General features: G+C 47.6%; 1 protein-coding gene across 11 annotated transcripts in view; it reads left to right on the top strand.

The window, feature by feature from the left end:
• EIF4G1 (eukaryotic translation initiation factor 4 gamma 1) overlaps positions 1–23,444 on the top strand; it is a 1,670,216-nt gene that overhangs the window by 792,793 nt on the left and 853,979 nt on the right. For all 11 annotated transcript variants that reach the window (XM_069618798.1, XM_069618805.1, XM_069618804.1 and 8 more), the window contains one exon: positions 3,357–3,527. In XM_069618798.1, coding sequence (XP_069474899.1) covers positions 3,357–3,527 — 171 coding nt within the window. The remainder of the gene's footprint in view (positions 1–3,356; positions 3,528–23,444) is intronic.

Here is a 23,444-nt window from a genome sequence, read left to right as displayed (position 1 = left end):
CAGACTTCGATCCGATTATCGCACCCAAGCTCAGTGTACGGTGAAAACCAAAATGAAGTTGCCAACAGGACACCACTGCTCTCGCTTTCCTACTCCCACTTCACCCTACTAAGCCCCCCAGCCCCATTCCTCCCTACCCCTTTTTTCCAGAGCGCCTGGGTAACAATTCCATTGGTGACTGCCCCGTTTAAATACCTATAACCTAACACACCCACGCTTTGTACCCAAATTTATCTCATATTTCCATGTAACCCAGTCCATAGAAGAGCCCACCTGCTTCCAAAACCATACTAACCTGTCAGAAAGCAGTCTCCACACACTAGATATGAGGAGAGCGGTAATTTACTATCTGAAAAGACAAAGCCACTAAAAAACAAACCTTCCTATCAGTGGCAGCTGGTAGAGAAGGGGACCCTGTCTCTAAGCCATCGATTTCCAAGTGAATCGTAAATTGCATCACTGTTTCTCTCGTGCCAAGAGATCTACCCTTCACACCTAGAGCTCACTTGACTCTGGGCACAGGGGCTACCATAGAATTTGTTGCAAATGTTACTCTAGATTCCATTTGCAAAGCAGCAACCTGGAGTTCTGTGCACACTTTCACAGAACACTACAGCCTAGACACATGCTCTAGGTCTGATTCTCAGGTGGGACAAGCAGTGCCAAGACATCTGTTTGCTACTGTTCATCCACACATCCCACCACCCCACTTGGTACTGCTTGCTTGTTTATGCACAGCATGTGATTCTAAGCAGATCCACAAGCATCGGAGGACATGCATTACTCACCGTAATAGTATTTCTGATAATTGTATCTGCTCCGATTCACATGCTCCCACCCTTCCTCCACTCTTGAAGTAGAAGGAACCTAGATCTCTTGCACCTTCTCTCTTCTGTATTCACTCACGCAGACTATAAGGCTCCCTCACGGCAGAAAAAAACTACCGGTGGGACCTCGACGCATGGAGGATTTTGGGTACACTACACGCCACGTTAGGGATAGTGTTTCAGTCATGCCCATGTTGATTTCCCTTTCGATCTTCGATACAAAGATGCAATACTCGTTGTTTTGCACTAGATGTCGGACTATATGCACAAGTGTGTTACTGAAAGTAATCAAAGTGATTGGTTTTACTCCCCATGAATAGGTGTGGACTATACTAAATGTGCATGTTAAGGTCTGACTTCCCTATTATTCCCTAGTTTATGCTTTGGTCTGCATACCTTCAGGCATTTTGTTTTGTTTATAAATGTGTTTGACTCTGACCAGCACTTAACCCATGACTTAACTTGGCCTACTTGTATTTATAAGTAAGCTTTATATATTTTTTTAAATACCTGTGGTTAGAAGTGTTTCTATTGAATCCTTGGTATATTACCTGTACATTCATACAGCCTGCTCTCCCTCCTAAGGTAAGCTTGGCTGTTGTCTACGCTGCCATATACTCGGGTGGTACAGCCTTGTAGTAAGAGTGGAGTCTTGCACTGGCTCAGTTGAATGGTTTTATCAAGCCCTTAGTTGGACTTCAGAAAAGCCGTCCTAACATCCCCTACTTTCATTTTCTGTTGGCCCATGACTGTTGAATTCTTAAATGGAATATAACCCATTTCGGTGTTGCAAAAATGTAGCTCTTTTGTTAATATTTTTACTTTGCGGGTTTGTGAACTTGATTGATTTTTTAATTAGAAGTATTGTACTTGACATTTGGGGACTTATGTTACATAGCAGGCTGATCTTGTTAACTGCTTTACGCCAAGTTCACCCTCTGAGTGAAAGCCTAACTGCTCGGCTAAATTTCCATTGCGAGTTTGGGCAGGGACTGAAGTTTATTCTGGTTGCATGACTAAGTTGGTATCTCAAAACCCCTCACCAGACTGAATAAGTCATGGAAAAACCTCAATACACACCACACTTCTAAAGTGCAATTTTTTTAAATCTGTGGCCAGGCAGCTTAGGTGATTGCCTTTCAAAGCAGTCTGTCCTGACTCCCAGACCAATTCATGTGTTGTGGTACTTGTAGGCATTCAATAATACAGAACCAAAGCGAAGCACAAGAACTTGAGTGCCAAGCTGTGTAATATGGCTTGTCCCATTAAGCCTTGACTGAACAGTTTTTTGCTAGTTGAAGTATGGTTTGTGGCATTCTACCACAGCACCAGTATGTTGGCTTGTGATTTGTGAAAAAGCACTCTGGCCTTTTGCGCGACATACTAGTTTGGTAGTTTTGTGCACATCCTTGTGGGGACATATCAAAGGCTATTGCGTTCCATTAACACGCTACACACACCGAAGCCCCTCCCATTTCTTTTGAATAGCTTTTGTTCTATGATCTCAAGCAGAATCCAGCACCCTGTTTTCTGTACGTAATGTGACCTTGAAGCAGTTTTCCCACAGTGCATGCAGTAAAAATAATTAAAACATGCACTCTTCCACTGATTGAATTCAGCGCCTTAGAAAAGTTTTAAAAAAAATGAAATTATCATATAGTGCAGAAATATTTAAGCGCTTTGTGGCGAGGCCATGGCGTGTTGCTTGCTGGGACATCCTACCACTTTGAAAACTGAAGTCTGGCAACTGAGGGGTGCATCCTTGTAGTATGACAAATATGACGGTTCTTTGTCTTAATACCTTGGTACACGGATTTGCCAGATTAGTGATGTGGGCACTTAGTAACTTTTTAAGCTTCTGGGCGTTTATGCATATTCAATGTAATTCGTTTCAGTAGTAGACATCTTGTCTGGTCAGTAAACATCTCATAACAAACGGGTAGAATTGCTGATGAAACGGGGAAGTGTTAGAATGTTCTTGACGTGTTCACTTTCAATAACTCTATTAAAGGCAAATATAGTCCCGAAACTCCTCGATTGTCAGCCCACTGATCAGTGAATACATCCGAGGCTCCGGCTCTTACTTGAGCCATCATTACAATCTGCACATTTGTAGCTAATGTTCAGCCCATTTGGCATTGCCAACCATCCTGCTGCAATCCCGAAGTATTGCTTTGTTTTGCTGTGCCCTGAACCTCCCACTCAACTATACCCCCCCAAATTTAAAACTGCTACTTCCATCCCATATTAAGTATTTTTTAATCTGTTGCCTTTAACTCCATTGTCCCATACAGTTAAGCTTCTTGACCTGAACACTTAAGCTTCATGGTAGCAGGGGTTTATAGAGTATAGATACACCTAGCATTTCTTAGAGGATTTTACGCTGTTTATGTTACATTAGCTAAAATACACATTTCAGGTTTTGCTTCAAAACTGCAGGTTATTCATTTGGGCTTTTTGCTCCAGAATTTACCCTTGTTTTCACTCTTGTAGCCTCTATGGACTAAAGTGATTGTTCTTTCTATTAAGCATTTTTACCAGAGCAGAGCCCAGCCTCCGACCAGCGCTTCCAGAGTTCAGAGTACAACTTCTGCCCGGGCAGTGCCTCCGGCTCATGTCTACCAAGCAGGTTCTCAGGTGATGATGATCCCCTCCCAGATCTCCTACCCGGCTTCTCAAGGATACTATATACAAGGACAGGTGAGAATTGTTGCCAGTGTGCTTTTTTTATTTTGATTTGCTCATACTAGCACTTATGCATTGGTCTTCGACCTCCCATTCTCCCTCATATCTAAGTAACCTTTGCCCTTGCTCATGTGGTGGTTTTTATAATCCTACTCGTATTGGGCGAAAATCCCCTTCTCCCAGGCCCCCAAGCCCCCACATTCACACAAGTGGTAAATGTTAGTCGGAGAAGCATTATATTAGTTTGGTATATTAAGAGTAATTTTCTAAATATGCTTGAAATGTAAAGGTTTTTGTTATGTATATGCGATTGAACTTTTTTTTTATCTTAATCCCTTTAAAGATCACATAACGGGAGGGATTTGTAGAACTACCACTGGTATGGTGGATGTTTTTGGGTGTTTGTATATTGCCTTTTAACATTGATTCAAAAGCGCTGTGGGTTGAACACCCTCTGGGACTGCGGTTCAGGTCAATGTAGAGAGTAATGTAGTAAAACGTGCATGGGAGCACTCTGTATGTGTGCAGCCAGTGTGCAACAAGAGGTGTGTAGCTGCATACTACTGCCAGGTGTGATAGCGATCATTAGAATGTGTGCAGCAAGACCAAAAGGAATTGGGTATCTCCCTTCTGGTGGCGCTGGTGTTTGAGAATGAGTCCGTATCTGGGCTGATTTTGAGGGGTATAGCTGCATTCTTGAGACTGTTGAGGTGAATGTGGAAGTATGTGCAGCTTGGCTGATATCAATTGAGGGGTTTTGCTGCATTCTGTTTGTTGGTAAGAGTAAAGCATTGGCATAGTGGTGTGTTTAGGTGTCTGTGCGTTCCAGGGGGACCTTGTTACTGTTGCGCTTCCAGTGCCTGTTGAGGGGTGTTATCTACTTAGGGTTTGGGCTGTTAGGCTAAGGTCCTCCCTCTGTCTTGTTGGGTCAAATTGCTTTGGTGAAGATTGACGGGTAGAGACAGGCAGAACTGTCCCAAAACTCAAGTCGTTACTGTATAGGTGCTAGCAATGTCCTCCGTCTGTAGTTCTGCTAAATTGATTTCCCGATAGGAAGTTCTACTAAAACATTTCCAGATAGTTGGCATTAGCCAATAATATGTGCTAGTACATTCCTTGGTACATCTTTATGCACAGGGAATTCCAGATGTGTAGGATTAGCAAGCAATGGCATTTCCTAGACGGTTAGCGTAGTTCATATTTGTAGGGCTACAATAAAGTTCATAAGTGCATTAGTGCTTGGGTTGTTCTGCTAGGTTCCCTGTTGGTATTTCTGCTAAATACATTCACTTGTAGGTGTGATTAGCAAACCTAGTGGTTGAGCAGTCTTTTCACTCTTGGTGTTACCAAATACCCTTGTTAGTGTAGGCTGATCAATAAGGCTGATGTGGATCAGGGTTTTGTTATATAGGAACAATTACCACCTAAAGAGCTAGCTAATGGAGAATCCACACCAATTTATAAAAATATTCTATTTTAAGTCTGAACATACTGGTAAATATTAAGAATACTATATAATGCATACTATCTACACATAGTTCTCAACACTTACACAGCAATTAAATGCTGTCAAATAAAGCAATAGCATAACATTTTTAAGAGGTGGGTTTTAGGAAAGATTTCTCTTAGCAACTTTCCCTCTAAAGTTTCTAAGGACCCCCAATCATTTTGTTTTGTTTTTTTAGCCTGTTTTGTCTTTTTGGGGTTGAGCCTTCAGCTTATTTGGGAAACTGATTGGTCCTTCTGACTATTAGTACTAGCAAACTGTTTGAACCACTTCCAGCCACACGCATTCTAACTGCAAATACACAACTGGATTGTATTACGTTTTGTGATGGTGTTAAGTCAGAATTGATATTTAGGGGTTTCTAAGGTCTGTTTTGGAGCACCTCAAATGTTTTCCCCACTATTTTGTGTTTAGTTCTACGATTGATTTGTTGGCTAGAGGGGGTACGATTCCTGAAGTTTGCTTGCCATCACATCTTTTTGCCTTCTGCAAGGTCCGATATTGGGTTGCCTCAGTCATCCATTCCCAGGGGTGCCTCAGCTTCCCCATGTCTCTCTAGGTGAGCACAAGGTCGACTTAAAATTGCAGTTCTGTTTATTTGTGCTCCGTTAACCCACAATGGTAGCCTCCATATTGGTCCCAACTGTTTTAGGCCAGTTTAGATCCATGAACTATCTATTCCACTTCCCTTGGGTGTGACTAAGGCTAGATGGCAGCCCTACTGAATGGCCAATATGGCTGGTAATTTGACCCGAACCCCTTTTACTGATTGGCTGGCAAGCCTTTGTCCACCACCTTTGTGCAACAGTATTTAGGCTTTGTCTTGCCCCAGTTGCACGCTTGGTCTCATGTTGTGCAACGAGGAGCAAGTATTTTTCTGTGCTTTCTGCCATTTATGCAGTTTTTAACCCTTGCCTGGCCATACTGGCTTGATACAGTAACTTAGGCTTATGCTGGTTTGTGTTTTCTGCATCAGGAGGTCCGGTCTGTGCCCTTGACGTCTCCCACTGTTCCCCTCATCTGCTAAATCGACTTTCCTCACTAGAACAGTTTCTGGACAGTTTTACTGTCCCCACCTTACATAATCTTACAGTTCACCACTGTAGATCTCTGTAGAAGGTGGTTGAAGCCTCAACGTTACCTGCCAAAAGTCACCTTCCGATGACTGTGGCTGCCACCAGTCGTGAAACAGTTTGCTGATGTGGTGCTTTTTTTGTTCACCCTGCTTTTCGGGTTCCCTGGTCTATCTGAAGCAACACTGACCAGATTGTTTGCTCCCACATCCTTGGTAGTGGTCCTCCGTTCCTTTCTTCACTTGCTGGAATCTTCGTTGGCCCAGGGTGCAAGTCCCAGACAATCAAATACTGCAAATGGCACCTGTGGATAAGTCCTTCACTCACCTGGTTGTTTCAAGTTGCTGGAACAGACAAACTGCTGAAATGTATACCTATCTAGGTTCCTGGGTAGGCGGTTTTTTTAGTTACTCAACCTGCAGGTGTTTCAGTCTGTGGTAGACATTTTTGGATGGAGAAGCTTGACTTCGAAGGGATTGTGTCCTCCGACGTATTCCTTATCTTAGATATAAATCCTTCAGCTTTGCTGGCCTCGGAAAATTTTTTCGCCAGAGGGCGCTGCGCGTCGATGATCGCCGAGTCGATGACCCTCGACGGCCTCCGTGCCGACGTCGACGTCATCCTGCCTATAAAGGCCGCGCGCAGCGTCCGTTGCTCAGTTCCGTTTTTCCGCGCTTCGTTGTGCCTCGGAACACCGTTGCTCAGTTCTCGTCAAGATAACGTATATAATAACTACTATTTACCTCGATATCGATGGCATCCTCCTCCGACCCGACGACCCCTCGGTCCGGTTTCAAAAAGTGCCGAGACTGCGGGAAGAAAATGTCGTTGACGGACCCTCACAGGGTCTGTTTGTGGTGTCTGGGAATCACGCACCAGAGTTCGGAGTGTGAGGAATGCCTTTCCATGACGGCGAAAGCCTTGAAGGAGCGTAGGGGGAAGCTCGAGAGAGGTAGGTCAACTTTAACTTCCTCGAAAGCTTCTTCGGTAGAGTCGAGACGTTCGTCTCCTCACCATAAAAAACACTCTCGATCTAGATCACGAAGTGGCTCCCACCACTCGTCGACATCGAGACACTCGAAGAAGAGACGTAGGAGATCCCCTTCGTCATCTTCGTCGAGTTCTCCTGAGAGAGTTCATTGCCCCACAAAACGCAGCTCGCAAGCTGAGTGGGAGGAATTCAGGAAAAAGATGCTAAGCGTCTTCGAGAAAGCGGCCTCGTCCCCCTCGAAGACAGCTGAGGGTGATACCCCGGGTAAAAAACCCAAAAAATCTAAACGCCGCGAGTCGCAGTACCCGGCGGAAAAGTCAACCCGAAAGCGCCTCGAGCCATCGGGAGATAAAGCATCATCGACGCCATCGTCGAAAACTCCTTCGAAACAGAGGTCGGCGCCATCGACGCCGTTGTCGAAGGATCCATCGGCGCATCAGTCGATCGAGTCGACGCCGACGTCGACGCCGATATCGACGCCGGTGAAGGAAAGAACCACGGCTACTCCACAGCCAACGGTTAGACAAAAGACCTCCGACTCGACGCCGAGAACGTCGACGTCGTTCTCGAGCAGGACTCCGATCCTTTCGAGTTCTTCGAGGCCTAGTACACATTTCTCGACGCTTTTCACGGCGCCTTCGAGTACTTTCACGTCGGTGTCGACGACATCGACGTTTTCAAGGCCTGTGATGATGGCTCCTTCTGCATTGGAAATGGGGTTTATACCATTCCAAAAACCAATGTATCCCCCTTTAACCTCGATTTTTGAGGAAAGGGAGGATTCAGACCAAGATATTGATTTACAGAGGACCACATCACCAGAGCCAGAGACTTTCGCCTCTGAGGAAGGAAGATTAAAAAATCTTCAGGATGCACTTCAGGAAGCTAGTGGCTTGGACACTTCTCCTGAAGCAGAATTTATCAAACCAGACCCAGGAGAACATGCGGAGACTCCATATAGAGCTCTGATGTCTAGAATCATAGAATTTATGGGTTGGTCTGCACCTTCTCCTGCCTTTCAGCAGGATGACCTCACTGACATACTGGACAAGGGCCCACAGGAGGATCCTGTGGTTCCATTTCACTCTGCTCTACAGAGAAGGATTTTGACAAACTGGGAAACGCCAGAAATTATCCCGGCAGTAAATAAAAAACTGTCAACAAAATACAGGGTGGCTAGTTCTGACCCTGAATATTTGTCAAAACACCCTACTCCTGAGAGCTTGGTTGTACAGGCTGCAACCTCATCAGGCAGCACATCTGCATACCCCACTGCTCCGCAGGATAGGGATGACAAAAAGTATGATGCCATGGCTAAGAAGGTTTTTTCTGCCTGTAGCATGGCGTTAAAGTCTATTAACGCGACCTGTACGCTCGCTAGGTTCAGCCACACCCTTTGGGAGTGCGCTTCATCAGCGGCTGACTGCCTCCAAGAAGGAGAGGAAAGGGACGCATTTTTAAACATCATCAGGGATGGTAAAGATGCGATGTGCGAGACCCTACAAACTGGCCTAGATTCTGCTGACAGTATTAGCAGGGCCATGGCGGCAAGTACCACAATCCGCAGGCATGCGTGGTTGAGGAAGTCTGGTTTTGCCTCTGACGTGCAGACCAGGCTTTTGAATATGCCCTTTGACGGTTCTACCCTCTTTGGAAAGAAGGCGGATGACAGTTTGGAGAAACTGCAAACGTCCAAGGCAGCAGCCAAGTCATTGGGAGCTGCTATCCGTCAGAATACCTTTCGTCCTTCGGGATCATCGTGGAGAGGACGGTCCTTTCGTTACTATTCCTCATATGGAAGGGGCAGGGGACGACCGGCTCAAAGAGGCCAAGGAAGATTTACCCGTGGTGGACGGGGTAGGGGAAAGAAAGCCGCACCCGCAGGAGCAGGAGCCACTTTACCTTCGGCAACTGCATCAGCCGCTTCAAAACCACTCTGAGGTCTCCCCTCACAGAACACCAGTAGGGGGCAGGTTAACTCACCATCTGACGGAATGGCAGGCTATTACGTCAGATGCTTGGGCTCTGGAGACAGTGGCCCAAGGTTACTGCCTGCCCTTCCTACATATCCCTCAGAGTCATCCACCGGGGAACAACCCTTTGAAGCTTCCAGATCCGCTCCTCTTGCAGGAGGTTTTAGACCTGCTAGAGAAAGGTGCCATAGAACTGGTACCTGTAGCGGAAAGGAACAAGGGTTGGTACTCCCCCTACTTCATAATACCGAAGAAGGACGGAGGACTGAGACCCATCTTAGACTTACGGGAATTGAACAAATTCCTCCGAAAGGACAAGTTCAAGATGGTGACTCTCTCTCAGATCCTTCAGGCCCTCCAGCTTCAGGACTGGTTGGTATCTCTAGACCTCCAGGACGCTTATTTCCATGTGCCGATCCATCCCAGGCACAGGAGATACCTGAGGTTCGCAATTGGCAGCTCTCATTATCAATTTCGAGTTCTGCCATTTGGGCTAACCTCCGCCCCGAGGGTCTTTACCAAGCTAATGTCGGTTGTGGCTGCAAGTCTAAGGAGGGAAGGGATTCATGTCTACCCTTACCTAGACGATTGGTTGATCAGAGCTGTATCTTCGGAACAGGCTCAGAGACAACTGGATTATGTTTGCCACTTCCTTCACAAGCTGGGCTTCTCCCTCAATTTAAAGAAGTCACAGATGATACCATCACAGAGACTCCAATTCATTGGAGCAGTCCTGGACACTTCCCTGGGAAAAGCCTTGCCACCAGAGGTGAGGGCTCGAGATATTCTGCAGATGGTCATCAGATTTCAGAATGCCCAATATCTCCCAGCCTACGACTTTCTGAGGTTGCTAGGCCTCATGGCATCCTGCATATTCCTCGTGCCGGAGGCTCGCCTGAGAATGAGATCCCTCCAGTGGGCACTGAGAACTCAGTGGTCACAGTTCTCAGGAAGGATGACAGATCTCCTTCGGATCCCGGTCAAAGTAGCCCGAGACCTTCAGTGGTGGGCCTGTCGGGAGAACATCCTGAAAGGAGAAATGTTTTGGCAACCATGGCCGGAGATAACAGTAGTCACGGATGCCTCACTCACGGGGTGGGGAGCTCACGCCAACGACTTGACCATCAGCGGTCGTTGGTCTCCATCGGAGTCCAGACTACATATCAACCTGTTGGAGCTGAGAGCCATCAGACTAGCGCTGAAGGCTTTTCTGCCGTCTGTACGGGGAAGAAACGTCCTAATAATGACGGACAATACAGTGGCCATGCACTACCTCATCAAAAGAGGAGGCGTAGGCTCACTACCACTGTGCAGAGAGGCGATGCAGCTCTGGTTTTGGGCAATTCAGGAAGGAATCTCTCTATCGGCAATTCACCTAGCCGGAGAGAAGAACTTGACAGCGGACGCTCTGAGCAGGCAGAGCACAGTCTCTCACGAGTGGGAGATAGCTCAGGAAGTCCTTCAAGAGATCTTCGCCCTTTGGGGAACCCCTCAAGTGGATCTGTTCGCCACCAGTATCAACAGGAAGTGCGACAGATTTTGCTCAAGGGAATTTCCCCCGAGAGGAGCTCTAGGAGATGCGTTCGTAGTGGACTGGGAGTTCCCACTTCTGTACGCGTTCCCTCCGGTCCCTGTCATTCCTCAAATGATCAGGAGGTTGAGAAGGTTTCGGAAGACCATGATCCTAATTGCCCCGGATTGGGCCAGGAGAACGTGGTACCCGGACCTTCTAGACATGTCCATCTGCCCTCCAATTCGACTGCCATACAGAGAGGATCTTCTCTCGCAGAAGGAAGGTCAGGTTCTCCATCCAGCCATCAAGACCCTCAACCTTCACGCTTGGTGTCTGAAAGGTTGAGGTACAAGGATTGGGACCTTCCGGATGATGTTATGGAGGTGTTGCTTTCGGCCAGAAGGCCGGCAACTAAAACTCTATACCGCTGCCGTTGGAACAAATTTTGCAGCTGGTGCAGAGAAAAGAATATTGAACCCTTTTCTTGTGGTACACCTATGGTGTTGTCATTCTTACTTTACCTGGCTAATTCAGGCCTACAGGTTGGCACAATTAAGGGCTATCTCGCAGCGCTATCAATCTTTAAGCGCACTGCAGAGGAGCCTTCATACTTCAAAATTCCATTGGTAATACAATACCTAAAAGGATTAACTAATGTTTATCCCCCGAAACCTTTTCAAGTTCCCTTATGGGATTTAAACCTAATTTTAAACTTCCTAAAGGGTGCCCCTTTTGAACCACTACACTCTTGTTCATTGAAGCTTCTCACCCTCAAAACTGTTTTGCTAATAGCATTGACATCTGCTAGAAGGGTTAGCGAGTTGCAAGCCTTATCGTGTAAACCTCCACATACAATCTTTTACAAGGACAAAGTTGTTCTTCAGGTGAAGCCTAACTTCCTCCCGAAGGTAGTCTCGGAGTTTCACATCACTCAGAAGATTATATTACCTTCTTTCTACCCTCCTCCTCATCCGGGGAAGGAGGAAGAGAGACTGCACAGGCTGGACCCTAAGCGAGCCTTGAGCTTCTATATCAGCAGATTGGCTAAGATCAGACAAGCAGACCAACTCTTTGTAGGTTATGCAGGACATAAGTTGGGCCTTCCAATAACAAAACAAACCATCTCCAGATGGATTATTTTAGCCATTCTGGAGTGCTACAAATTGGCAGGAAAGGAGCCTCCTCAAAATCTAAGGGCTCATTCTACCAGGGGTATCGCAACATCCTCAGCCCTTCAAAGAGGGGTGCCAATTCGAGATATATGTGCGGCTGCCACATGGTCGTCCGCACATACATTTACCAAATTCTATAGCCTGGATTCCTCCTCTAGTCAAGAAACTAGATTCGGCAAGGCTGTGTTACACTCTGTCCATTCTGGAAGGGTAACATAACTTTTATTACTCCCGCCTCCAGTCACAATACCACTGCTATGGGAGTCTATCTAAGATAAGGAATACGTCGGAGGACACAATCCCTTCGAAGAACTAGTTACTCTTACCTTGTAACGTTCTTTCGATGGGATGTTCCTCCGACGTATTCCTTATCGACCCTCCCATCCATCCCCGCAGTATGACTTCCTGTGGGTTTGCAGCCTATGCTCCTTCAAGGTGATTAGTCTAATCCAAAAACATTACTGGGGACTACAAAACGGAACTGAGCAACGGACGCTGCGCGCGGCCTTTATAGGCAGGATGACGTCGACGTCGGCACGGAGGCCGTCGAGGGTCATCGACTCGGCGATCATCGACGCGCAGCGCCCTCTGGCGAAAAAATTTTCCGAGGCCAGCAAAGCTGAAGGATTTATATCTAAGATAAGGAATACGTCGGAGGAACATCCCATCGAAAGAACGTTACAAGGTAAGAGTAACTAGTTCTTCTATTGGAGACCCTGCTCTGCTGCTTTTTCCTTTGGTGCCTTGGTTAATGTTCAGACTTTTGGAATACTACTTTGAATCCACATATGTGCGGCCATACAGTCTTCCCTCCACTAGACCAAATGGCCCTTTAACTCTCTCCTATTCATTCCAGTGGAACTGTGATCTTACCATGGCACTTGCTTGCAATTGACTCTGATCTACTTACCTGCCCTGGACACTTTGCCAATCTCCGCTATAGGTTTAGTGATCTCTAGACTAAGTTTAATAGTTTTTGCACTTCTCCAGCATGGTGTCTGGCATGGATTCACATGCTCATGAATATTCCCCTTTGCCAGGCTTCTGTGTGTCTGGAAGGTCAGGAAGTCGGGGAGGTGCCCGAAACTCCTCTTTCCTTTGTCCCCTTGGTTACCTGAATGCACCCAGTCCTAATTGGATGGCTGGCTGTCCTTGCAGGACAGTCACACTGCTGTGTGACAGCTAGGCTGTGCATGAATGGGAGAAACCTGCTTAAAAGGCGAGGATTCTTGGACTGAATGTTAATGTTGGTGCGCGGTACAAATGTCCTTTAACATTATCACCACCGGAGTGGTCCCCTGGCGGCTCTGAAAGAGGAAGGGAGGGCGAGTTAGTGGGAACAAGCTGGAAAAGTGCAAGAAAGCAGTTTTGTGCTGTTGGCGGCCTCAGACCGGTGGGTCCGTTGGCTGGGACTTGGGTGTTTGCGGCCGCTAGTCATTTTTGTTTTGTTGTTGCAATGTAGTGAGGTTTTTGCGGTTTGTTGTGCTCTAGGTTTCTGATTGTTTGTTTGGTTTGGAGTTTGAGAGGTGTATGCAGAGGGGGAAATAGTGGAATTGGTTAGTTCTCTATCCTGAATTGACATGTGCTTGCGTAATCTCCCCAGATGGGGTGTGGGAGCACCCCTGCGCCTCTGTCCTGATCTGGGCCCGTCCATTATTCAAGGTCCCTTTCACATCTCGCTCCCACATCCACCGGCCTCCCTCACAACCCCACCTGTCCTCCCTTCCCACTCATACGGCTAGTGCACCTGCCAATGTCCACAACTCTGCTAGTTTGGTGATTGCCAATATGCTGACAATTCTACAACACTGTGATACCTGGTAGCAACTACGGGGTGAGTGAATGTTGGGTGGGATTGGCTTGTTGACGCCGTCTCCATGGTTGTCGCCTGTGTTCCACTCTACCCGGCGTCACCCGTCCAGGTGCCGTGGGAGCTTCTGTCGTTTCTGGGAGCTGTCAGTGTAACAACCAATGAATCTGGAGTAGAATGACCCCTGATGTAGAGGGGCAGTGGGAGGGTCGAAAAAGCATCTCTACCCTCGATTCACTGCTCTAGTAAGTGCAGGTGTTAATAAAGAAGGGGCCAATCTCTTAATTTAGTAGAGGAATAGCTTGGCTGGTAGGAGGCTTTTCTTTCAAAATGTCCCTCACAAAGTCAACCTTTGGAACGGCTCCCTGAGTAGCAATGTTGAAGTGTTACGCTGCTTTCCTCAATATGGCATTGAAAGCCATTTGATCATCCACCGGGGAGGCCCGTCCAGTGGGGCGCGCGGGGGGGGGGTTGGAGGGGAGTCCAGGCACAAGGCATCCGGTTCCAGAGTTTGAGTGGGTGACTGCCAACGGTGAGGATCAATGGAGTCCGGGTCTACCCCACAACCCTCAGTGGGGTCTAAAATGGACCGCCTCAGAGTCAAAAGGATCTTCATTTCGACCCTCCTCAGTGAGGTCATAAATGTATTCCTCTTCCTCATCTTGAGTAGGGTCAAAGACCTTTTGCAGTTCAGCCACAGGGAGGGGGGGGGGGCTGTTTCCTTCCTAGACATGTTGGATTTGGAATTCTGAGTTCCACAAATCTTTAGCCTGTCCATACATCCTTCACATTTTTCTCTGGTCCAAACAGATGAACCAGAGTTGTCCAGGGGTGTAAAGGGCTCATCTAGTGGATCTTCTGCCTGCAATCGTTGATCTTTTCTTCAATGCTGAAGAAATCCCTTCCGGAGCTTCCGAAAAGTCTTTTCGGGGTTCCGACGGTTGCCGCGTGTCCTTTTGTCTGTAGGCCTCTCCGTAGGTTCCGGTAAATTGTTCGGCCTATCCTTGGGTTTCGACGAATCCTTGTGCTTGGGTTTCGATGAAAGCTTGGAACCTTGTGAGATTCCGCCGAAATGATCCTGGCGATGCTCTCAGTAACCGCTTCATCAGGAGGTTCTGAAGTCCGGGCCCGACGGCCTTTTCGGCCGTGGACGCCTTCTTCCGATGCTTCTCGACGGGATGGTGGATATTGGGGTGGGCGCCCTTTGATTTAGTAGCCCCAGTCGCAAGGCACACCTGCGGTTGCGGGGAGGGCTGTCAACCCTGATGGGCAGGGCCGAAGTTTTCGGTGTGCCCGTTGGCGCTATGGACTGCTTCGACTGTCAGATGTTCCTGGGGTTTTGTCTTTAGTGTGGGAGTGGGGGGACATGTGCGTCTGTCGCTGGGGTGTTCATTCCCCATATCAGGAACTAGATCTTGCCTAGCGGGGCCAGGGACAGACCACGCAGAGCGAGAGTGCTCCACCGAGATGTCAATCGCTTCCGAATCTGAGGCTAGTTCCTCACTCAAGCCCTCGTCACAATCGTCAGTTGTGGCAGCGGGAGAACTTGACTCGGCCTGCGACATTCTGTAGGCCGCCCACCGCTTAACACGGCGCTCCTTCAAAGTTTTCAGGCGCTTACAAGCCTCACAAACCGACTTGTGATTGAGGGGTAAACACTGGTTACACTTATGGTGTTTATCCTTCCAAGGGAATTAGGCCCTGCAAACGGGACAAAACCTAAATGGAGCCCTCTCCATAGCTGAAGAAATAAACTGACAAAAGACCCAGGGAACAAAGAGGAAAGGGAAAGGCATTCTCAGAAAGGGAAATGTCCACCCAAACCCCACTCGCCTTATTGAAGACAGTCGTCCACTGGGAAGAGGACATCCCGACGAAGAAACCGTGAACAAAGCTTGCTGCATCCTCCTGGACAAGTTAACTGCCTGGTGAAACGCTGCTACTGTGCTGAAACTCCTTTTTCTAATCGACAAGAGAAGCTCCAGGAAAGGAGTACTTCTACCCCTGGGTTAGTGGAAGCAACTAACCCTGAGGCGAACTTTGCTGGAAGACCTTCCCCACCTAGCTGTACTACTTTGCTGCTGCTGGCACCGAGTGCCAGGGATCGAGAAATCCATAGTAGAGTGCAACATCTATAAGCTGTCAAAAAGCTGCAGAGTCTCCTGAGGACCCTCCCGAAGCAGGACGACCCAGGCTTCAGTGACCTCACCGGGACACAAGCAGTAAAAGAAGCCCAACCAGTGTCCAAGATCCGCAGTGGTGCTATTTAACAAGCGCTGAAACCGCAAAGTGCCACTGATCTGAAAAGAGCCTGTAGTTGCTGCCGACCATCGATTTGCTGCCGCAGGAGTCCCCAGACATCCCCCCTCTTGTCCCCACGACTGAGGCCCAGGAACGCAGGATCTGCATCGCTTTAACCAGAAAGGAGCCAGCTTGCTCTCCTCAGTTGTGACTTGCAATAGCTGCGTTTTCTAGAGTTCATCTCGGCTCTAAACTTTCACAAGTGTAACAGCTTGTGACCTTACAGTGATTTTTTTTTTTGATACAACAAACTCTCCAACTTTGCAACACATTTTGGTATCTAAGCGCCACAGCTCCATACACTTTGGTTGGCCTGGCTCCCTGCAGACTTCTATTCCATTGACTTTGATTCTTACTGTCCCTCATAGGTGATGCATTGGTTTTAAACCAACATTTCTGGGAAAGGTTTTTATCTAGACTTCATTGGGAGATTTAAACAGTGATCACATGATCTGAGAACCGGTTTATTTAACCTTATTCCTTCCTTTTTCCTTACCTTTCCACCAACCTCAGAATTTACCAAGTGCAAAAGTGATATATAAATGCCAATACTGTCCTAGTTATTGAAGTCCCTTCTGGGTGTAGGAAGTGTGTATGAAGCATCTCTAAAGAGTCTCTACTTGCATGCCTTGATTCTGAGAAAGTATTTTGAAGTCCATTTGTATTGATGCACATTGACCTATTTAAAGAATTATTTAAAACTGACTGTTAAATATTTTACTTGAAAACTTTGAGTGTTATTTGGATACTTGTATTAGTGGATTTCGATGTGACACCTCACATTTACCCCTCTTGAGATAAGGCTGACTGCTCAGTCACACTACCAACTTGTGTAGTACAGGCCTATACCAATAGGTGGGTTACCTATTACTAAAAGGCCAAGGTTGTTGTAGCTTCCCACAGGGTTACTACATCAATTCTTGCCTAACACAAGTGTTTGAGGAAGATGCAGGAAGTGTTTTGACACTCTCCTCCCTGATGGCTACAAGATCCCTCTGCACCCAGAATAAACTGTCCCGATGGGTGTATAGCATGGTGTGTAGCATGTGTTACATCCTTGTAACTTCTCCTTATCTGAGAACTCAACATCCACCTGGATGCTTCCTGTCTTTCTGTACTCTTTTGCGACCTCTGACTCTATTGCTATTCACCCCTCTGGCCCGACTCACTCTGCAGGGCACATCTTGGATGTTCGGAGCTTCTGAGACCTCCCCCTGTCTAACCCTCACCCCTCTTCTCTCCTGGAGTGATCACCACCTCCTTTCCTCTCAAAGCTCTCTTTACCCCACAGGCCAAGCTTACTCCAGCTCTGCCATCCACCTTCTCGGTGATCCGACCCATGAAGCGTGTCATTTGAGGCTTTTGCCACAACTTTCTCTCCTAAATCTGCACCTTTGGCTAATTCACTCCAAAACAGCCCTTTCTAACCTTCTTGCTATATCCCTCGCACTCTTGATGTACTTGCCCCGGTCATGAGGATTCGCCTGAAGCCCAAATGCAAGTTCCACTCCTGGTTCGACTCAGACCTTGTCACACTTAAACGCAAGTGTAGAGTGGCTGAGAGGACGTGGAGGGCAACGGGTATACCGTCTGACGAACTGATCTGCCCCCTTCTCCAAAGGCAATACAGATTCTGTCCTTGGTAAGAAAAGAGAGCGCATGAACAAGCCTGCGTCTCTGCGGCATTTAACAACTCGGCCAAATTCTTTAAAATCTGCAAGGAGCTGGCCAAACCTGATGCATTCTGTACTTCTCCTGTCTCCTCCCAGGCCCTCTGCATGGCCCTCGCTTCTCATTTCATCACAAACTCAGGACATCCTGTCCACCCTCTCCTCCTCTTCATCCTCCTACTCTCCTGGCCTTCCTGCGGCCGCATCTCCTCCCTTCTCTTCCTTTCTTCACGCCTTATGACGTTTCTAGACCAGGCTGATCTTTGAAAGTCTCGTCAAAACAGGTTCTTCGCTGTTCTTCCAAAACCATCATGGACCACATTGGCACCCTCGCTCCAGCCCTGGCTGATTTCTGCAATCACCCTTTCGCCACTGGAATCTTCCCCTCCACTCTGAAGCACTACCTTGTGCACCCCCTTAAGAAACCTTCTGCCGATTCCTCCTGTCCGGCCAACTATCGCCCAATTTTCATCTTCATCACACCTTTCCTGGGGAAACTCCTGGAAAAGCTGGCCATTTTCCCAGCTTAACCTTCGCACTGAATCTGTTTGTCTCCATGACCATCAGTCTGGCTTCAGAACGGCCAGAAGCACAAACTGCTCTTCTGAACATCCTTGAAGACCCACTTTCAAACCTAGATTATTACCTTCCTTCTGTCCTTCTGTAAATTGCAATTATGAGCTTGATGGTCGAGGAAGCGGCGCAGGCTCGTACGCTCTCGCATTCGTGGAATTCCTGATAGAGCACAGTTTCCTTTTTGACCGGCACTCAGCAATTAGACTGCTGCTGCATTTTCAATTTACCCTAGTGAGCCTCCACAAACCAAATTGAGCAATTCGCCTGTGTGTCTCTGACTAGTGCCCACTGACCTTCAGGGTCTACAGGCTAAGACTCCAGCAGCACCCTAGGAGCCGACACCTGGAGCACGCCATGACACACAACCCAGATGCCTGCACAATCAACTTTAACACATGACACTGTGATCTACCTCCCACCTACTACTGTAGTTTTGACTTACCTTGAAGCTGCGGCAATTAAGGACTGATGCACAGTCCTCCCTTATTCACGAAGTGAGGTGCCCCCACAAGAACCTTCAAAGGTTGTATGTGATTCCATTTTCTCCAATTGGAGCCTCTGAATAGGCTTTTGCCCATGAAAATCTTTCTCCTGACGAATGTTCCATACATTTGTACAGAACAAACATGTTGAGACTGCTGTACTCCGGATTCTAACAGACATTTAACACATTTATTTGATGATTGTGATTAAGTTGAATATTGTACACAATGACTGATAAGCATTGCGATATTGTAGATTGATTTGTTGTTAATCCTTTAATTGAGATTGACGTTTTCCTATGGTACCAGTTTTTAAGACATCTCTAAAAAGTCAAACTACCAGCTGCACCTCCTCAGAGGTAATCTTCTCTTCCTTACTTTCCCCCAGAAACTCAGTCTCCAGAGCTCTGCTTCTCTAGGTTGGACTACTGCAAAAGCCTCTTTCTAAATCTTCCTGCCTCTACTATCCGTCCTCTACAACTCATCCAGGACAGGACTGCAAGACTTGTCCTTGGCCTTAAGCCCAGGGATCGAATCTCTCCAGCTCTGAAATCCTTCACTGGCTCCCAGTGGCACTAAGGATCAATTCAAGACCCTTTGCATTGTCCACAAGGCTTTCTGGGTCAGTCACTTTTCCAAGCAAAGAGTTGGGGGCAGATCATTCTTCGGCTGGGGCCTCCCTCTGGAACAGCCTCCCTGTCTCTCTGAAATTTGAGCTGAACCATCTCCGGAAGCAAATCAAGACCTTTCTTGTTGCTCCTGCCGGCTCTCTTCCTCTCCCTTGCTGATCACCTGCCTGTTCCATGCACTGGTCACCTTGTCACCCTCTGAATTCGGGCCCAGGTACCTGTCTGTCCAGCTGTAATCCTGCACTGCCTTTTGCCTCCCCTGCACTTGTGGTCTATCTGTAACCCTACACTCCCCTCCCTTGCTCTTATTTACCACCCTCTGCCTTCACTCTGGTTTTTCTCCCTTGTCCTGAACTTCTCCATCCTCCCCCACCGTCAGCACTACTCCCCCCCCCCCCCCCAACCCCCCTGCTCTTGTGCGATCTGATTGACCCAAGGCCTGGTAAGATCGTTTTGTCGTGTCCCCGTGTTAGGGAGAATTCTCTGTTTAGGCTGAATTACCTAACCTAGTGAGTCCCCCAGCAGCTTTGCTGGATTTCTGGAGTTTGATTTTTTTTCCATCCTGCCAAGAGTGAGGCTCTTTTCTCCCACTCTTGGACATGAGTGTGTAATTCCTTTGAATTTCAATGTGTTCTATGGGCTATGGGGTCTTTTACTCCATAGGGTCTCATATGTTTTTCTATGTGTGTTACACCGCACCCTCCGTGCCGTAACACTGGGGCGTCTTAGAGGATCCCCACCATAGACTCCATACGCGCGGTCTGACTACTGTCTCCCCGGGCATGTAAAGTCACCATTGGCTTTACTAGACCTAAATTTACTAACAGAACTAGTACAAACCATCCTATTGTGGACATACTAGTAGGGGTACTTCGATTACTCCTGGGTCTGTTAGTCGAGGGGGCACTGTCCCGTCCCCCCTCGTCGAGTTTTGGCTAGTGGCAGTGGAAACTACTTGTTATATTCGACCCCGAATATAACTCTGTGGGATTCTTCCCATTGTTGGAGGTTAATACTCTTTCTCGTTAATCTCTAACATACCACTGGTTTATTTATCTTAAATAAATCTATCGGTTGGTATTTTCTGCCAGAACTCGTTTTTTTAAATGGCGTCTGTGTTTGTCTCTGTGACTCCTAAACCAAAGGTCGAGCCCTTTGTTCCACTTTTGGCGGGCTTCTGTACAGAGGCCCTCCAAAGTGGTGCCATTCTGTCTGGGTACCACAGGGGGTGCGGGAGGGCGTTTTAAGCACCCTGGACTGAGTTGCCTTGTCAACTCAAGTCACACTCTAGTGTGATTGGCCCAAGTGGTGAGCCACCCCGCTCACCACTTAGCGTGTTTTGATTGACAGCTAGGCTGAATGAATGGGGGTTTTCTGCATAAAAGCAGGGCTTTTGGGACTGCATCTTCAGAAGTCACCACAGGACCTAAGAATCCGACTAGGGTAATGCTGAGCCGACCTGCAACGACGACACCTCCGGTGGAGCCCTGCTGAACCGACTCACCACTTCCTGACAGAGGAGATCTCCCCGCCGGAGAGTCTCTTCCCCCGACTGGTGGGAGCAACCAGTCCCCTTTGCTTTTTCTTCGTTCCAGGACGTAGTGGGCGAATTGCCCGTGCAGAGCACCCCGGCAACCGGATAACCACTACCCCTGTACCGCAACCAAAAGGTGGTGCCTTGTGACGGAGCACTCCGCGGCTGGTCTCTTCCCTGGTGGTGCAACGATCTTCAACTTTCCTTCGACGAGATCATCTCTTCTCTTGGCAAAGCCCCGACCTGCATCCACCACCAGGAACAACTGCCCCCGCCGGAGCTGTCTCTCCACAAGCAAGCTACCGTGTCCGCCTGGCTTCCCTTGTGTTGATTAGCGTGAGGTGTCTCAATCCTCGCCTCTCCATTGGGTCGCCTACAAGCTTTCTTAACTTTCTGTTCTGAACTGGTCCAACCTTGCTATAACTTACGACAAAGACTCGAAGTGCATTTACACTGTAATACTTTTTGGGACATATCGCCTTGCCTCTCTCCGAGTGGGTCTGCCCTCTGAACTTTGTGATCTACAGTAGACCCTGCCTTACTTGTCTTGCATTTGTTCGTAAAAGTGCTGATACCGAGTTAATTTCATACCCTGCATTTTCTCTCCCGTCCTAACGAATACTAGAGTCATCTAGGTTAAACCATTCACCTCTGTCTGCAAATAAGTGGTGCCGTTGAACCTAGACTTGTCGAACTATTGTTAGGGGGATTGATTTACTTATAGTAATTGAAGTGTTTACGTGTTTTCCTAGATGTGTTTTTTATAAATAAATAACTATCTTTACACCGAAGCCTTGTTCTGTGTTTGCTTGTTCTACTGTGTGAATTGCCCTATTTTGTTTACTCCACATACTGCCTAACTCTTCTTGAGGGAAGTCTGACTGCTCAGCCACAGCTACCAAGTGAATCTGTGTGGTGCAGACTGCTACCAAGTGGGTTTACTGCCAAACACCTGTAGTCCTAAATCTTTTGCAGTGGTCCCAGAGGGAACTGCACAGGTTCCCCCCCCCCCTTGTCACGCCTAGAAACACTATAGATGTCTCATATCATGCAGGTTGTTTCCTGAATGGATTTCCTGTCCCCTCGGTTCTCATTTGGGGTTCTTGGGACCTCTACAATGCTGGATATTCTGGCAAGCGACTTCAGTTTTCTCATATTTTGTGTGAAGTTTGGTTTCCCCCATCAGTGTTATTACTGCAAGGCAGATCTTTATGCATGCTAAGGATGGATTGGAATATAAACATTTGGAAAGCCCTATTGAGACAGTCAGTCCCTCCTTCTCCCATGCAAGTGAATGAAAACGTCCTAGATTAAGTTTTGTTCTCTGGTTTTTGGACAAAGAAAGCATTAACAGTGCCCTGCCGCACACTGTCCCTGGGCAGGTGGTTCTCCAAACAGGCCCATTGCAGCCAGTCTGAACGAAGACCAGCAGGTTTCAGCGATTATACAGCTTGCCTTTTTGAAGCATTTGAACCTTTCAAACCTCTACAGACCAGTAATTTGAACAACTACCAGATAGTAAGTTGTACTAGTTTTGGTCATATTCAAGTCATTTACAACCTTGACAATCCTATAGGGTGATACTCGTGGGGACTAATGGTTGACAATTACATGGCCATAAGTCACTACTATTACTTTAACACCCTAGCAAATAACGTGCTATAATGAAGATATTTTAGATTTATTTTATTGATGGAACTTTGGAGAATGCTTTTTGGAAAGACCACTTGCTGGGTTTTACTTTGGTTTTACCTTGAGCATTTGTACTAATGTCTGTCCAGACTAGCTTGGTTTCAATCTACAAACCTGCATGCCTATTCCCTAGACCACACCACACCAGATCAGTTTGACAGTGTGGTCCTTTCCAATTAATAGATTGAGGAACCGAGCAGAGACCAGCTTCACTGCCAAGTCTCAAAGAAGCCTTTCAATGCACCAGCCCCTAAAACAAGATCCCTGTTTTTCCTCCTTCCCTCACTACCCCACTGCCTTCCTGTGACCCCCCCCACACCCCCCACCAACGGTGGCCAACCATGGCATACCTGTACCCTCCTCAACATGACTGCATCAGATTCCCCTTCTCCCCCACCCACACCACTTTCCTATCCTCCCATCATCCTGTTATTACTGTGCTCCCTCAGCCCAGCCTTCCTCTCCTCCCCCGGCCCCCACCTTCCTGTGCTCCCCAGCCTGTCTCTGGATCGCAAGTGTCAATTGTTAGGCAATAATGGATGTAGTAACACTGAGACTACACAACCCTTATCTACTTAGGGGGACTTGGGTGTGGGGGGGGGGACTAATGACTAAGAGTATGTTAGTCACTACAGTGAGTAAGTTATAATTACTCTTACGTCTCGTCCCCTTTCCTCCATACTGCATGGGCGATTACAACTGAGTTTAGCTCCAGCGTGGAGAGGAGACCCTCCTTAAGCAAACAGGTTTCTAAGAACCGCCTGTCTGAAAGCCACGTCTGATCGAGAACCGGCATCCAAACAGTAGTGCTTGCAGAAAGCTGAAGGAGTTGCCCATGTGGCTGCCCTGCTTATGACTTGCCAGGGGACATGCTGCTGGGAAGCGATGGCTGTTGCCTTGGCTCTGACCGCATGGGCGTGCATGTTGGCCTGCAGTGGCTTGTGCTGTCCCTTGTAAGCTTCTTTGATAGCCGAGACCATCCAACGGGCTATGGAGGCCTTAGAGGATG

Source organism: Ambystoma mexicanum, chromosome 10 (assembly GCF_040938575.1).
Source record: "Ambystoma mexicanum isolate Mex_15411 chromosome 10, UKY_AmexF1_1, whole genome shotgun sequence".
Lineage (NCBI taxonomy): Eukaryota > Metazoa > Chordata > Amphibia > Caudata > Ambystomatidae > Ambystoma > Ambystoma mexicanum.
This window is presented reverse-complemented; position numbering and strand designations above follow the sequence as displayed.